General features: G+C 43.6%; 1 protein-coding gene across 1 annotated transcript in view; it reads left to right on the top strand.

Annotated features, from left to right (window-relative positions):
• Positions 1 to 15,783, top strand: part of ptprt (protein tyrosine phosphatase receptor type T) — a gene marked incomplete at its 3' end in the record, with an annotated part of 451,455 nt that overhangs the window by 243,755 nt on the left and 191,917 nt on the right. Inside the window, exons 12-13 of the mRNA XM_083939813.1 lie at positions 6,244 to 6,445; positions 13,199 to 13,301. Coding sequence (XP_083795939.1) covers positions 6,244 to 6,445; positions 13,199 to 13,301 — 305 coding nt within the window. The remainder of the gene's footprint in view (positions 1 to 6,243; positions 6,446 to 13,198; positions 13,302 to 15,783) is intronic.

The raw sequence follows: 15,783 nt of genomic DNA, 5'->3' as shown, positions 1-15,783 counted from the left end.
TCATCACTTTCTTATTCCCTTTACTGTCCATTACAACTCATTTTTCACTCAGTTATTTTATTTTAACCAAAGCGTGTAATAAAACTGACTATGAGCTACTCAGTGTAGGCTGAAGGACTCTCTTCCTGTCTCAGTCTTAGTTTCCAATTCAGAGTTGTTTATTAGCATGCAAATTAAGTACAATACCACCAAACTGTAATGCATTTAAGCTAATTATAATGATAATAAGACAGTGCATTATATTAAATCTCTCTCTCTGGAATCCGTCTTGTACCAGTGTGTGCTTGTGCAAGCGTGTCTGTGTGTATCTGAACGTGGACTGCATTCATTCATTATTCTCTCTCCTTCCCTCCCATTCTTCTGCTCATGGTGTTTTTTCGATCTCTCCTCTGCCTCACTTTCTTACTCTTTGTGTTTGGTCTGAATTGATTTCAACACAGTAGAGATGATCATTTCACATACTTTCCTATGTCCACTATCGTCATCTTTCATTGTGAAATGAAGCTGTGCTCTGGACCAGGGGTCAGCAAGCTTTTTTGATATGAAGTGCTACTTTTACATTTACATTTTAGTGTCTTTGAAACTGGTTGGATGTACTGGTTATAGGAAAGTTTCCCATTTCTTTAAACAGTTCTCTGCATTTCTTCACAAATGTGGATTTGGAAAAGCAGTGAGTCTTCATGAAATTATAATAATCATGAAGCTTCATTGGGTTTCATTTGGACATTGTGAGAAATAACCAGACATTTCTTCTTTCTTTGTAAGTGTTTTTTAGTTTATAATATAAATCCTTGATTCCTTTATGTTGATTAACACAACAGTCAAGCTGTGAATGAGTGCTGGGGGGATTGCGGATAGGAGTCACATGGTTTGCAAATGGTGACATTTGTCGGTCATAAAACACTGATAACATCCACTGGGGTTATAAACAGTGGTAGTGTATTTTTGTTTCTTTGATGTCCTTGTGTTTGTAAGGTGCTTTGATGTAACTGTATAAATGTTGAAGTGACTTGGAGACAGGCAGAGATGGTTGGAGACCCGGCTGTTGGTAGGACGACTCTCCTGTATGCATGTATTTAGTAAAGACATGATTTGAGAAACACTGAGGACTCCAGAGAATTTCTTTCACAACATCACTAGGAAAAAATCAGCATCAGACAGTACACCTGGTAATGGCTGTGAAAGAGGTCATTTGCCATGTTGATGATTAAACACAACATTTCCCCCAAAGCTCTCACACACTAAAGTAATCGTGTGCCAATGGTGGCACCAGTGCCCAAAGTTGCTGACCCTTGCTCAGTACTGTTTCTTCTTTTCTGTCAAAGTTTCCAGCAGCGTATGACGTCATCATATTGCAATCTGCAACTGTCAGAAAAACATGCTGGCATCGATAAAATGAATCGATAATAATAGATCAATGTGTCACTGGTTCTTAACTGGAACTGGTTCTCGATTCCCATCTGGTCTGAAGTGGTCTATTAAAACAGCTCTCTTAGGGCGCACTCACACTGTCCTTCCGCACCGCGCCCCAGGCTTAAGGGTCCTTGTCCCCCCGCCCCAGGCCCGTTTGTAATCACCGACCTGGGCCTCGCGCAAATGCTTCTTGCTGTCCATACGTCATCACGCCGTAACACGTCACACGCATTGATGACGTCATCGCGGTGCGTCTCTTTGTTTACAAATCTTTCCGTAGACCTCAGAGTTTTTGTGCGTCTTGTCGACTGTTTTTGAATCTTTTCATCGACCAAATCTGCAGTAAACACTCCATCTCCGCATCACACCAACGTGAACCTTTCACCGCCATTGTTTTAAATGTCCGCGCATGGTCCCTCCTTCTTTTTTCTATGTCCAAACAGGCGCACAGGAAATGACCTCAGAATCGCCGTAGGCCTCGTGCTTGTGCCCGTACACATGCGCACGCTCGTGCTCGTACATGTGCAAAAGCGCTCTACAAAAGCCCACCTCTCTCAGACGGGCCGTGGACGGCCAGCTGGCCGCAGTTATGCGCAGAGTGGTTGCACTCACGCTGGTCAAACGCACTAGGCTTTACCCACAAAACCTGTTTTGGCCCGGTGCAGAAGGACAGTGTGAGTGCGCCCTTATATCAGCATGTTTCCTGTCTTTGTATTAATCTCTCTTATTTATACTCATGCTTAAATGTAGAATATGTTTATGTTCATCTGTCAAGGCAAGATATCCTAGGGGAGAACCAACAGACTTGGTCTCCAGGGCGTTCTAGTATTTCTTGGGTTTGGTGGGGATGTGAGTATGAGATTTAGTTTTGTAGCGATAGCGATGATGCTCCATTCATGCTAGTGACGAAGGTTTCCTCTGGGAGCTCCTAGTTGGCAGTGAGCTAAACAGTGCTGCCCTCACTTTATGTTTCATCAAGAAATCAAACCCTAGAAGACAAATGACAGAAAACATGAACCATTCCAGGGGCTGTAGCTCTGCATGTTGGAGAAAATAATCTGCGTTGGTGGATGTTTCCGCTCCAGCTAGTGACTTCTGGTTCATTCATGTTGTCGTTTCTGTCTCTTTTATTCATTCATTCGTCTTCTCTACATCCCTACCTCGTTCTCACCTTTCTTCCCACACTTTTTAGTATATCTTGTATTTTTATTCTCACTTGAGGCTGAAAGACAAACTGAAATGCACTTAGGGATCCTGACACACACACATGCACACACACACACACTTTATAAAGGGCTGAAATGTGTTTGGGGGTTGAATTGCTATTAATGTGTTTTTCCCCACCAGTCAATACTCTTTTGTACTGACTGTCATTCACAATGACAGCTGTCCTCAAGTGTTCTATTATGTGTGTGTGTGTGTGTGTGTGTGTGTGTGTGTGTGTGTGTGTGTGTGTGTGTGTGTGTGTTTGTTTGTGCAGTCATTGACAGTTGTGCATTGTGGAAACTTGCCAGTAGCAACATTACGACAGGCATCGACAGTTCTTTTAACAGAAGAACTATTTAGTGGCCATGGGTCAATTTGCTCAATTTGTTTCAGTCTCAAAATGGAGTTCACACGGAGAAAGGCAGACCTATAGTAACTAGCTGGCTTCACTTAAACTCCAAAAATTGATTTGTGTGAAGTACAACAGACAATATCGTAACAGATGGTCGATTTGCTGGATTTTCTCTGAGGCGGGTAGAAGGTCAAACTCTGACGTTTTCCTTTTGTTTTGGATGGAAAAGGACAATAAAGAAAATTTAAAATTGATGTTGTGTTGCAAAGAAAGACTTAGTTGTTCTTCTAACAAAGAAAATGCACAAGTTGAGGAATAATCTAGCTTTCAATTAGTCACATAATCTGAATATCAGTGATCTAGTATCACAATAAAAACAACTTTTCAGTCCTCAAAATAAGAGTGTTTTACATTTTGAATGTTCTAGAGATATGTAGTGATGAAGTTACTGATAAAAAGGCGACAATGATGTTAAACAGAAACCAATCAGATTCAAGTTGTACCCTGCAAAGATTTATGTTTAAATAGACAATGAATCAACATCTCTCACATATGATGCTACCCCCTCAAGGGCTACGTGACATTTTAGCAACTTTCAGCTTATTGATGTGAATTTATGGCACATAAAGTTGCTTGCGATCGAAAATATTCGACCCCCTCACCTCAAAAGACATTATTCATTCATTCATTCATTCATCTTCAACCGCTTGTCCCTGTTGGGGTCGCATGGGGTCTGGAGCCTAGCCCAGCTGGCATCGGGCGTGAGGCCGGGTACAACCTGGACAGGACGCCAGTCTATCACAGGACACATAGAGACGAACAGAGACGGACAACCATTCACACCTACTGGTGATTTAGAGTCATCAATGAACCGAACACCTGCACGTCTTTGGTCTGTGGGAGGAAACCGGAGAACCTGGAGAAAACCCACGCAGACACGGGGAGAACATGCAAACTCCACACAGAAGGGCCCCAGCTGGGATGCGAGCATAAAACCTTCTTGCTGTGAGGCAACAGTGCTAAACACTACACCACCTTGTAGCCTTTCAAAAGACATTATAGTAATGCTAATCAAGGTATATTAAAAAATATGAGAAAAATTGACATTTCTCCTCAAAATAGCCTTCCTCTCAGAAATAAGGCCAACTACACGGTTAAGATTTCCAGTTCTTTCAGCAGAAAAACGTCCCCACATCATCAATGACCCACCTCCATGTTTGACCGTGGGGGTGGTATTCTACTGGTCATAAGCCCGGCCTTTCTCACACCAGATATGCCGCTGGTCCATGTGTCCAAACAGTTCCAGTTTAGTTTCATCAGTCCATTGAACTGTCTCCAAAAACGCTTCAGTCCTATCCAAATTCATCCTGATATATTGCAGTCAAGGGCTACATGGTGGTGGAGTGGTTAGCCTCACAGCTAGAAGGTCCCAGGTTCGCATCCCGGCTCGGGCCCTTCTGTGTGGAGTTTGCATGTTCTCTGGTGTCTGCGTGGGTTTTCTCCGGGTTCTCCGGTTTCCTCCCACAGTCCAAAGACGTGCAGGTGTTCGGTTCATTGATGACTCTAAATCACCCGTAGGTGTGAATGGTTGTCTGTCTCTGTTCGTCTCTATGTGTCCTGTGATAGACTGGTCTCCTGTCCAGGTTGCACCCTGCCTCACACCCGATGTCAGCTGGGATCGGCTCCAGCCCCTCCGCGACCCCGACAGGGACAAGCAGCTGAAGATGAATGAATGAATGAATTAATGAATATTGCAGTCAACCTTTGATGTTCCTCCTGGTCAAGACTGGAGTGCATGTTGGAGTTGAGCTATGAAGTCCTGGTTTATTCAGTGCTCTGATAGTTGTCAGTGAAGCGCTTGTCTCAGCCTTCATCAGGTTATCCTGTGGGTGATTCGCAGTAACACAGGGGGTTTTTCTTAGTTGTCCTGATTAAGTTGATGAGCGCTTGATGAAATACAGGGCTTTCTCTTATGGCCCGGCATGATTGCAGCCGTGCCATTAGTTTTAAACCTTCTTACAATGCTCCCAATGGTTTCTCTTGGGATGTTACATTTTGAGAAATTTCCTTATACCCAAGGCCCTTAAGGTGCAATGAAAAAATGTCCTCTGGCAGCTTTTGTGGAAGCTCTTTAGTCTTACCCATGATTGCAACTCACCTTGAACACCCTTATTGTTGGAGTTTATATAAGCATCACAGCTGAAGCAAATTAATGATAATTATAGGGTTCCCAAAGGCTTAATCATGCTCTTACTCCACAGAAAGGTTAAAAAACAGCAATATTACATATGGGTATATAATTGTGACGACAGCACTTAAACCAATAGACAGTCTCCATTAAAGAGCCCTAAAGACTCTGGATACAAAAAACGTTCTCCTACCACATCTGCAAGACTCTTAAAAAACACAAGTTTTTAAGTTTTCATCATTTTAAAACATTTAGATTTGCGTGTTGTGTTTATAAAAGTCTCCATGGTCTCACTCCACCACCACTGACTAAACTCATAAAGAAAAAGACCCTGGAGGGTCTGAGCATCAGGGCTCGTGTTAGAGGAGACTGTGAGATCCCCCACAGGCGCACTGCATTTGGGAAGGATGTGTTGTCTGTTGTAGGGGGGGAAACCTGGAATAGTCTTCCCTCCACAATAAGGGAACGCCCCACATGTTCCTCTTTTAAAGGTCAAGTCAAAAAGGGGCTTCAATCAAATCAAAAGTGCGACCACTGACTCGACTGTGTCATATTGCACATGACGTCTTACTCCATTGTTTTATCCTGTGTGGGTCTGGTGTCCTCCTGAGTGTGTAATGTATTGTGCGGTGTGTCTTGTCTCTTCTATTTGTATTTTATTTATTTATTTAGTAGTATTTGTATTTTTTTTAGCAGGGACTACGGATGCAAATTAGCATCTTTGCTATAATCCGGCACTTTTACAGTGATATGTTGTTATCGTTGTTCATTAATGTGCACTGTCCCTAACAAATAAAGGATTGATTGATTGATTCATTGATTGATTGATTGAATACTACATCATAGATTGCCTTTGTTTAGTTATGTATCACTCAACTGATAAATAAGTCATCCAAAGAGACAATCTTACAATCTTTGGGGGGTTGAATATTTCCAATTGCAGTTGTAACTTTCTGTTTTGGTTGCTCTTGTCGACCAAAAAAGTGATAAAAAAAGAATGAATGTAAATGCTTGTCTGCTGGATGTGTAATTAGGCAACCATTTGTTAACAGTACCCCTAAATGTATCATCTGTCTGCCTCCAGATCACCTACAAGGCCCTGAGCTCGTTGGACCCCAGTGCTGATCTGACAACCCAGAGGGGGCGCGTGTTCAAGCTGAGGAACGAGACCCATCACCTGTTCGTAGGCCTCTACCCAGGGACCACCTACTTCTTTACCCTCAAAGCCTCCACGAACAAGGGCTTCGGCCCACCCGTCACCACCCGCATCACCACCAAGATAGCAGGTAAAGATTCTTAGGGCGCACTCACACTGTCCTTCCGCACCACGCCCTGAGCTTTAGGGTACTTGTCCCCCCTCCCTGTCCCCCCGCGCCCCAGGCCGGTTTGTACTCACACTGCCTGGGCCTCGCGCAAATGCTTCTCGCTGTCCATACGTCATCACGCTGTAACACGTCACACGCATTGGTTGACGTCATCGACATGCGTGGCTTTGTTTACAAATCTTTCTATAGACCTCAGAGTTTTTGTGCGTCTTATCGACTGTTTTTGAATCTTTTCATCGACCAAATCTGCAGTAAACACTCCACCTCCGCATCACACCAACGTGAACCTTTCGCCGCCATTGTTGTTGTTGTTAAATGTACGCGCATGGTCCGTTCTTGCGCACATAAATGACGTCAGAACCGCCGTAGGTATCGTGCTCGTACACGTGCAAACGCGCTCTACAAAAGCCCACCTCTCTCAGACGGGCCGTGGACAGCAAGCGTGCCGCTTGAGTGCCGCTGACCACAGTTATGTGCGGAGCAGTTGCACTCACACTGGTCAAACGCACTAGGCTTTAGCTGAAAAACGGTTTTGGCCCGGTGCGGAAGGACAGTGTGAGTGCGCCCTTAGCCACATTTTGATCTGAAGTAACACCTTAAACATGTTTTACCTCTCAGTGTGAGTGTCTCCTGTGATTTTTGGTGACATTTGTTTCATCTTTGCTTTCTAATCACACAAAAGCATTTTGGCACATTATTAAAAGCAGGTACAGAATGAGACGCTGAAGCCTTGTTTGTTAGCCAGGTGGTGGTTTGGCATATCCCTCAGTTTCTTTGTGAATGTGCCAGTTTGTGTTTTTGTTTGGGGTCTTTGTTTGTCTGAATGACCGTTTTCATATCTGTCTGACTTTTTCTCTAAATCCACAACCCTGTGTTTATGTCACCCGCCTCGGTCCAAACAAAGCGTCAATGGTAACACACACAAAAAAGAATCAATCAACCTTTGTTGTAAAAAATGCGAAATGACCTCATATTTTGTGGTCTTTATTCTGCAACAAGAGGACTTCTCTATTATTAATCCAACTGTTTTGTGATGTTTTGGATGTTCATTGTGGTCTAAACGACAGAATGATGATGCAAAATTAAAATCCTTCTCTTTATCTTTCTTTGTTTCTTTTCGCTCTTTATTTCTCTGACTCCCCTTTTCTATCTATCTCCAGCTCTCTCCAACTCTCCCTTTGTCTCTGTTCCCACCTTTTCTGTCTTTTTTTTTTACTCTTCTCTAATAATACAGGTAGAAATATCTGATTGTCTGGGCATATTGCATTTCATCACTACTATTAACTGCATGCAGTTTGGTAGATAGCTGCCAAAGTGTCTTGTAGAGCAGATAAACGTATCCAGAGGAGTGACATTTGTCTGCTCAACCCAGCATCATAATTGACATTCAAAGTAAGATCGCACCTCTTTGTGGAACATCATGTTTATTAAATATTTTCATATTAAAGGACAACTTTATATGAGGTATTACCTACTTTTTAAATGTATAAACCATCAGAAATATTTACTTTACAAGGTAATCCAAAGAGAGTTTATCAATTATATGTTTATTAATCTTGTTGCATGATTGATCAGTGTAATTTATCCGCGTAATCCGCATATGTTACGAAGCAGAAATAATAGCTTAAATCTGTATGTACCTAGAGAGCCTATGTCAGGCCTGGCGAAATGAGGACTCAGATGCAGTCAGAGAACGAGTATGACAGGCTTTTATTCTGAAACTCTTGTATCTCCTTCAGAGGAAGTGAACACCAAACGGCTTTAAAACTCTACCTCGTCAACAGACAGAGGATAGACAAGAAAACCATAAACAGGGCTAGAAACTGAAATTCGCTCCCGAAGGAGGTGAGACCAAAAACTCTACACTGGTCTAATAATGAATAAACTAAGAAACGTTACACCAACAGAAAATCGCTCTCGAGGAGGAAAAGGACAAAAGGCTATAAAGTTATCTACTCTTCACTGTGCTGAGAATAATTACAAAATCAAAGCGCTCCACAAGGAGGGAGGAACAAAACAAAGAGGCTATGGCTATCTAGAAAACAAAAGGGTTCACAACTAACCAAAAACTTTATCAAAATCAAAATCACTCTTCGTCAGAGGAATACAAGGAAACAGAAAAACAAGCAAGGCAATACTTATCGATTACAAGGCAACTCTGTGGCAAGGCTGTGAAAGGCTGGAGATTCATGACAGGACGAAATACTCTGGCGATGAGACAGGGGAAGACAAAGACAATATATACACCAGGGACGGGAGCACAGGTGGAAACAATCAGGGACTAGGGGAGACGCCAGACCGGTGACACAAGAGGAAGGGCAAGTGACCTGGAACGAGAGGAGAGTTACTTTTTCAAAATAAAAACATGAAATTCACAAGACAAAAAACCCAAGACAGGACATTCCTCACCGCGGTGTGACAGCCTAGCTCTTTCCCAACACTCACATCTTTTCACATTCAGTCCTGGAAACGTCTCAATTCCTCGTTTGTTACGAGAAGCTTTTGGATTTATAGGAAATGTGGAATACGACTTCTTCCTATTAATTAAATCAACATAGATTGGAGATAAAATACTATTTTCAGTCTAAAAATGCCGAACTTTGGGACTCTAAGTTGAATATAAGCAGTAGGGATGTCTTCTTCAGTCCCTTGAGCTCCACAACTGAATGAGTCCAGACAGTGTTAAGTGCCGATTGAAACGCCGACGACTACAGTCTAAATGTGTCACTAGCATGTTATTAGCGTCGTCCTATCTGTCAACACCTACAGTGGTTTTAGCCTGACCTTTCTGCATAGCCTTCATTCCTCCAACAACATGTTGCTAAGAGGGAAACAAGAAAACATGGCACTTCCACACATAGCAGAGGTGTCTCCCTTCCAAATGTCACGCCATTCCCAATCTTTATTAGCTCACTCAGGGGGCCGAGCGATGAAGAGATTTCAATTAAATGATGCAGAGAGATGGAGATGGATGGAGAAGAGGGGTTGGACTGTTAATAACGTAAAGGCCACATCATTCAGGGGGAAAAAGTGTTGATTTTTTTAGTCAGACAAACACTGATGTGCCAACTTCAATATGACGGCATGTGAAATTAAACACTTATAATAATAATAATAATTCATTTAATTTATATAGCGCTTTTCAAAGACCCAAAGTCGCTTACAGAGCAGGACAGGTAGTACAAAGACACACATGTAACAGGTAGGCCTGTGAATGTTCTCATTCGTCCAGGTCGTCGTTATCCTCAAAGCAATTTCAGTCAAAAACAACTGGACTGGTTGTTTGTCTAGGAAGACGTTTCACCTCTCATCCAAGAGGCTTCATCAGTTCATGTACGCATCTGACCAGGACCAGGACCAGGCTGGGACTGGTCCAACTAACTGGTGTGGAGATCCAGGTATTTAACCTCTCACAAGGCCGATGATGTCACTGACACCCTTTGTGCTCCAAGTGCCCACGCCCGTCGTTAGAGTCACAGTCGTTGGTGGGCAGTTGGTTTCGACTTCGTTAGTGCTCTATTGAATCTGAACGACAGTCGTTGGGGTCACAGGAGGCCCTTTGTGAACAGTTGTTCTTTGAGGTTGGATTGTTGAATGAAGGGATGAAAGGGCAGCATTGTAAATTGAAATAAGTGGTGTCTCAGACCCCCTCCTCTGTTTAGCGATGGTTTCTCCACTTTTACATAGATGCTTCTTTTACTCCTCTTTCAAACCATCTGTCCTCTCTGTCCAAGATTTGGACATTGCTGTCATCAAAGGAGTGGGCTTTCTCCTTGAGGTGTAAGTGGACAGCAGAGTCCAGGCCTGAGGAGTTAGCTCTCCTGTGTTGGGCCATGCGTTTATGCAGTGGTTGTTTTGTTTCTCCAGTGTAGAGATCTTTGCAGGTAGCAAACAACAGAAGACAAGGATGACAGGGAAACAAAGCAAAGGGGGCAAGGGGTAATGCTGATACAGAAAAACAGGCAGAAACAGGTACAACAATAGAGGTGGGGGGATGGATTGAAGAGCAGTGGGGGTGGGGGGGGGGGGGTGGGGGGGGTCGGGGGCTGAATGGGTGAGGAGAGCGGAAGGAGGGTGGGGGGGGGGGTCAGGGAGAGAGGACAGGAGTGAATGTAGTTATGGGTAGGGGAGGTTGTAGGCTTGTGAGAAAAGGAAGGTTTTTAGCCGGGATTTAATTGTTGTGAGTGATGGAGAGTCGCGGATGGGCTGGGGGAGAGAGTTCCAGAGTCGGGGTGCAGTTCTCGAGAAAGCTCTGTGTCCGAAGGTTTTGAGTTTGGAAGGTGGCACGGTCAGAGTTAGGGAGGAGGAGGATCGGAGGGCTCGGGAGGGGCGGTGGGGGGTAAGGAGGTCAACTTGAATGTTATATACAAACAAGAATACATCAACAGCACCGGATATAATCACTGTTGCCAAGACATGATACGTTAATATCAGAACAAAATAACCACAAGATCTGAGCCAGAACAAACGTGTTGATTTGATAAATTTGCCTCTGCTGATATTTCTTACAGTATTAACTCCAAAAATTAGTTTTTACCTGCTACGTCGTAAGCAGCGTGCGGTTGCCATATTGAGTCTTGCCAAGTGTTAATGCACTTGGCTCTGCAGGGCTTTGGAAGTGTAGGCTGTATTAATTGGTACTGAATTAATTAAGGGGATCGTTATAACTACGGGATCATGGATACACATTGATTTGATTTATTTTTATGTAAAATGTAAAAACACCCACACTGTTGCTCTGGTAAAATGAGGTATTTATTTTTAATAATCTGTGAACAGATTGTGTTATTTTTCCTGTTGGAGGTCCACGCAGAGAGAAAATATGGACACGTAAAAATACAGTTGAGCCGCACTTTACTTTGAAGCCTGTGTTTTACTGTGGCTCTGCATCCTACACTTTCTTTAAAGGTGGGATAAAGAAGTTAAGGGAGAAATGGGCAGGCTCAGTGTGTTCGTACCAATATTACACCGTATTCTCATCAACAGGTTCGTCGGATAAGGTAGGCAAGGCAAGGCAACTTTATTTGTATAGCACTTTTCATACACAAGGCGGACTCAAAGTGCTTCACAGCACAACATGTCATGAATTAAAATGCATAAGAACAGTGCGGACGTTAAAAGTGCAAAGATTCAGCAGAAAGCTCAGGTGAACATAAAAGTGTTCAGTCGAGTTGTAAAAGTGGTCAGAGTGGGTGAAAGTCTCACATCTTCAGGAGGTTTATTCCAGCTGTTTGTTGCATAATGACTGAAAGATGCTTTCCCTTGATTTGAGTTTACTCTTTAGGGTACTTGTCCCCCCTCACTCTCCCCCCGCGCCCCAGCCCCGTTTGTACTCACACTACCTGGGCCTCGGCCAATGCTTCTTGCTGTCCATACGCCATCACGCCGTAACACGTCACACGCATTGATCGCGTGTGTGTGGCTTTGTTTACAAATCTTTCCATAGACCTCTGAGTTTTTGTGCGTCTTGTCGACTGTTTTTGAATATTTTCATCCGACCAAATCTGCAGTAAACACTCCACCTCCGCATCACACCAACGTGAACCTTTCACCGCCATTGTTGTTGTTGTTAAATGTCCGCGCATGGTCCATCCTTCTATTTACATGTCCGAACAGGTGGACACAACGCCACTGCCGTAGGGCTCGCGCTCGTGCACGTGCGCACGCTCGTGCTCGTACATGTGCAAACGGCCCACCTCTTTCAAGCGGCCCGCTGTCGTCTGTTATGCGCGGAGCGGGTGCACTCACACTGCTTAAACGTACTAGGCTTTAGCTGAAAAAACGGTTTTGGCCCGGGACAGAACGACAGTGTGAGTGCGCCCTTAGTGATCTAGAAGGCTTATGTAGTGGGAGCATATCAGTGATATACTTCGGCCCTGGACCATGTAGTGATTTATACGTGAGCAGGAGGATTTTGAAATCAATTCTCTGATGTACAGGAAGCCAGTGTAATGATTTACGTATGGTATGAAAAAATGAAAAGTTCTGGACAGAAATACGTATATCTTAGGAAAGGTACAAGGATGTCGACTGCGAGATGGTGACGGACTGGAAGTGGACCGCAACTGTTTCTTTTGGTTTCGGTTACGTTTAGGCACCAAAACTACTGTTAGGTGACTGGTTTTAGCCTGCAAAAGATTACGGTTAGGGTTATACAAAGTGAATTTCAGCTGCACTAAATGAGGAGCTCTTTTCCAAAACGCTATAAATCCATTTTAATAGTTTTCAGGAAAATGACATTTTTTACCCAAACCCACACACTTGGTTAATATTCATGTATCTTGTCCAAATGGTTCATTGGCTCAGTCTGAACATGTTGAACGGAGGGACGACACAAAAAACTCTCCCGCTTCAGAGCGCCGCCATGTTGGATCGCATAGAACGCTCACTGAATTCTGATTGGTCGAGAGGACGTATCGCATTTAGGCTAAAAATAGGTTTGGCGCTGGACGCGGTTTGGAAAGGAACTGCATCATGAGACCGTTTTAAACAAGGAAATATAGAGATTTGGCAGAAACACTGATGAAGCAGTGAAAAGGTTCTGTTTACAGCAAAGTGACAAACTCATTTTTTTTAAATTTGGCTTTTATCTCGTTTTGCAAAAGAGCTTTTCATATGTAACTATTTTTGTACTGCTGGGAAAAAAAACTGTGACTTACTGGAAGAGGAATCATTAAGTAAATGCTGCCATGGTTTTGTTTTTTTTCCCATCAGCCCCCATGATGCCAGAGTACGAGTCTGAGGCTCCACTGAACGAGACAGAGACCACCATCACCATCCTGTTAAAGCCCGCCCAATCTCGTGGCGCACCTATCAGGTAATTCCTCACTTTCCATACAGTAAGTTCCACTTATGTTTCTTTTCCGGGCAAGGGAGGGGTTAGCCTTTCCCCGCTTTCTGCTAGAAAGGGTTTATAATAACCCAAACCACTATCTTTCGGGAATGAGTCCTTACCCCAAGTGAAGGAGTTCAAGTACCTCGGGATCATGTTCACGAGTGAGGGGACGATGGAGCGTGAGTTTGGCCGGAGAATCAGAGCAGCGGGGGCGGAGCTGCAGTCGCTCTACCGCACTGTTGTGACGAAAAGAGAGCTGAGGAAGGCAAAGCTCTGGATCTACTGGTCAATCTTGGTTCCTACCCTCACCTGTGGTCCTGAAAGCTGGGTCATGACCCAAAGAACCAGGTAGCGGGTACAAGCGGCCGAAATGGGGCTGGAGTCTCCCTTAGAGAGAGGGGGAGAAGTTCAGCATCCGTGAGGAACTCGGAGTAGAGCCGCTGCTCCTTTGCGATGAAAGGAGCCAGTTGAGGTGGTTCAGGATCATCTAGTAAGGATGAACCCTGGGCACCTTCCTAGGGAGGTGTTCCAGGCACGTCCAGCTGGGAGGAGGCCTCGGGGAAGACCCAGGACCAGGTGGAGAGATTAGATCTCCACACTGGCCTGGGAACGCCTCAGGATCCCCCAGTTAGAGCTGGTTAATGTGGCCCGGGAAAGGGAAGTTTGGGGTCCCCTGCTAAAGCTGCTGCCCCCGCGACCCGACCCCGGATAAGCGGATGAAGATGAGCTGAGACTATCTTTCCCTAATCTTAACCAGGTAGTTGTGTCGCCTGAGAGATTTAAGGCAGAAATACATTCTTCGACTTCCCAGCCCACTGCACTGACTGGTTTTGTCTTAAAATGGACACATAGCTAATTTATTCCTTTTCTCATTATTTCTGTCAGCATGTTTTTTTAATTAAAAGTTCACTTTGAACATGTGATCTCATCCATTTCATTGCTGTAAGGGAGAACATAATTCTATGGTTTGCATTTAGGGAAATATACTTTCAACAAGTGTGCGTGGAGAAAATATATAACTTCAATTTTAATTTGGTGAAATGTATTAAAGAAATATGAACTTGGGTCAGTGGGTTAGTGTTAATTTCTCTAAATCTCATGCCATGTCTTGCCATGTATCACCCACATATGGGAGATATATGTTGCATTGAATTAGTCTGCACTGTCATCTCTAACATCTTTATGTGTTTGGTAACCCGGATAAGCACCTTAACGTGATTGCATTATTATGTATGTTGTGCAAGTATTGCATGTTGTAAGTGCCAACAGATGTATGAAGTGTGGAAAATCATCTTTTTTTCTTAATGTGTATGCTAATGCTTTTGCAGGAATTGTTGTGTTTTGTTTATTTTTCTTTATCCTGAGGAGATCAGAGTTCAGGAGCTTAGATGATGTGAATGTTTGTGTGTTAAGGCTGCTTGAGAAAATCACGCAACAGTTTTACACACACATGAGTGTGCAAGCTCAGATGCATACACATGTGCATTCACATAAATGCACACAGAGAAAGGAAGCTGTAAAGATGGATGTCAACACATATTTGCTCATAAACACAAATGAACATTTTCATAGGTTTACAGATGAAGACAGATACACACGTCAGTCATCGGCATAAAGTCTAAATAATAATACCAGACATATGTGATAAAATTCACATGCCACAATTTTAACAATGTAATGCATTCGCTGGTCTCAGCCCATTTTCCCTAAACTTCAAATATCCTCACTTTGTTGTTTGAATGTTGATCATTTGCAAAAACGTCCCACACTTTTCCAAATTCTGACTCCGAAGGTAAAAAACTCTAGTTATTCCCAAGTGCCAACTACAGCGACTTCCTGGTTGATCCAATAAGGAAGTGCCAACAATTGCAGTCCTCTGAGTGTCCACTAGGGGAAGTTTGCATAACAGAGCAATTTCTCATTGACCCCCATGTTAAACAGGCCGTTTTCACTGCATCATTAAACCTGTTTAAGGCCTGGGACAAAAAAACTCAAAAAGAGAAGTGCAACAACAGTTATGCAACTGGATACACACCCAAAGGAACGCAATTAAACACACACATACACACACACACACTTTTCTGTCTTCGCCCCTTGTACTAGGCCTCTGCTTCATCCCGCGTGCAGCTTCAAAAGGCCATTAGTTTAGAATGGATATTTCAGCAGAAAGGCAGTAACAGCAAAGACAGAGAAAGAGAGACTCATCTTTGGTCATCAGCAATTATCTTTTATGAAAGCTGCCAAACGCGAGCTGGGGATAATTGGCCGCTGCACCCCTCACAGAAACATACATTTCCCTAATTGCGTATAATTGTGAAGTGAGTTCTTGGCATGGAGGACAGAGGTAATTGCGAAGGGGCCACTGCGTTTGTCCTGACCGCTAAAGGAGTCCTCAGCCATTCATGAAGCCTCTCAGAGTGGAATAGAAGCACGCACGCACACACACACATACACACACCTACAC

The sequence above is a fragment of the Echiichthys vipera genome (genome assembly GCF_963691815.1).
Source record: "Echiichthys vipera genome assembly, chromosome: X".
In the NCBI taxonomy this organism is placed as follows: Eukaryota; Metazoa; Chordata; class Actinopteri; order Perciformes; family Trachinidae; genus Echiichthys; species Echiichthys vipera.
Note: the sequence above shows the minus strand (reverse complement) of the source record. Positions and strands in the feature narration are given on the sequence as shown.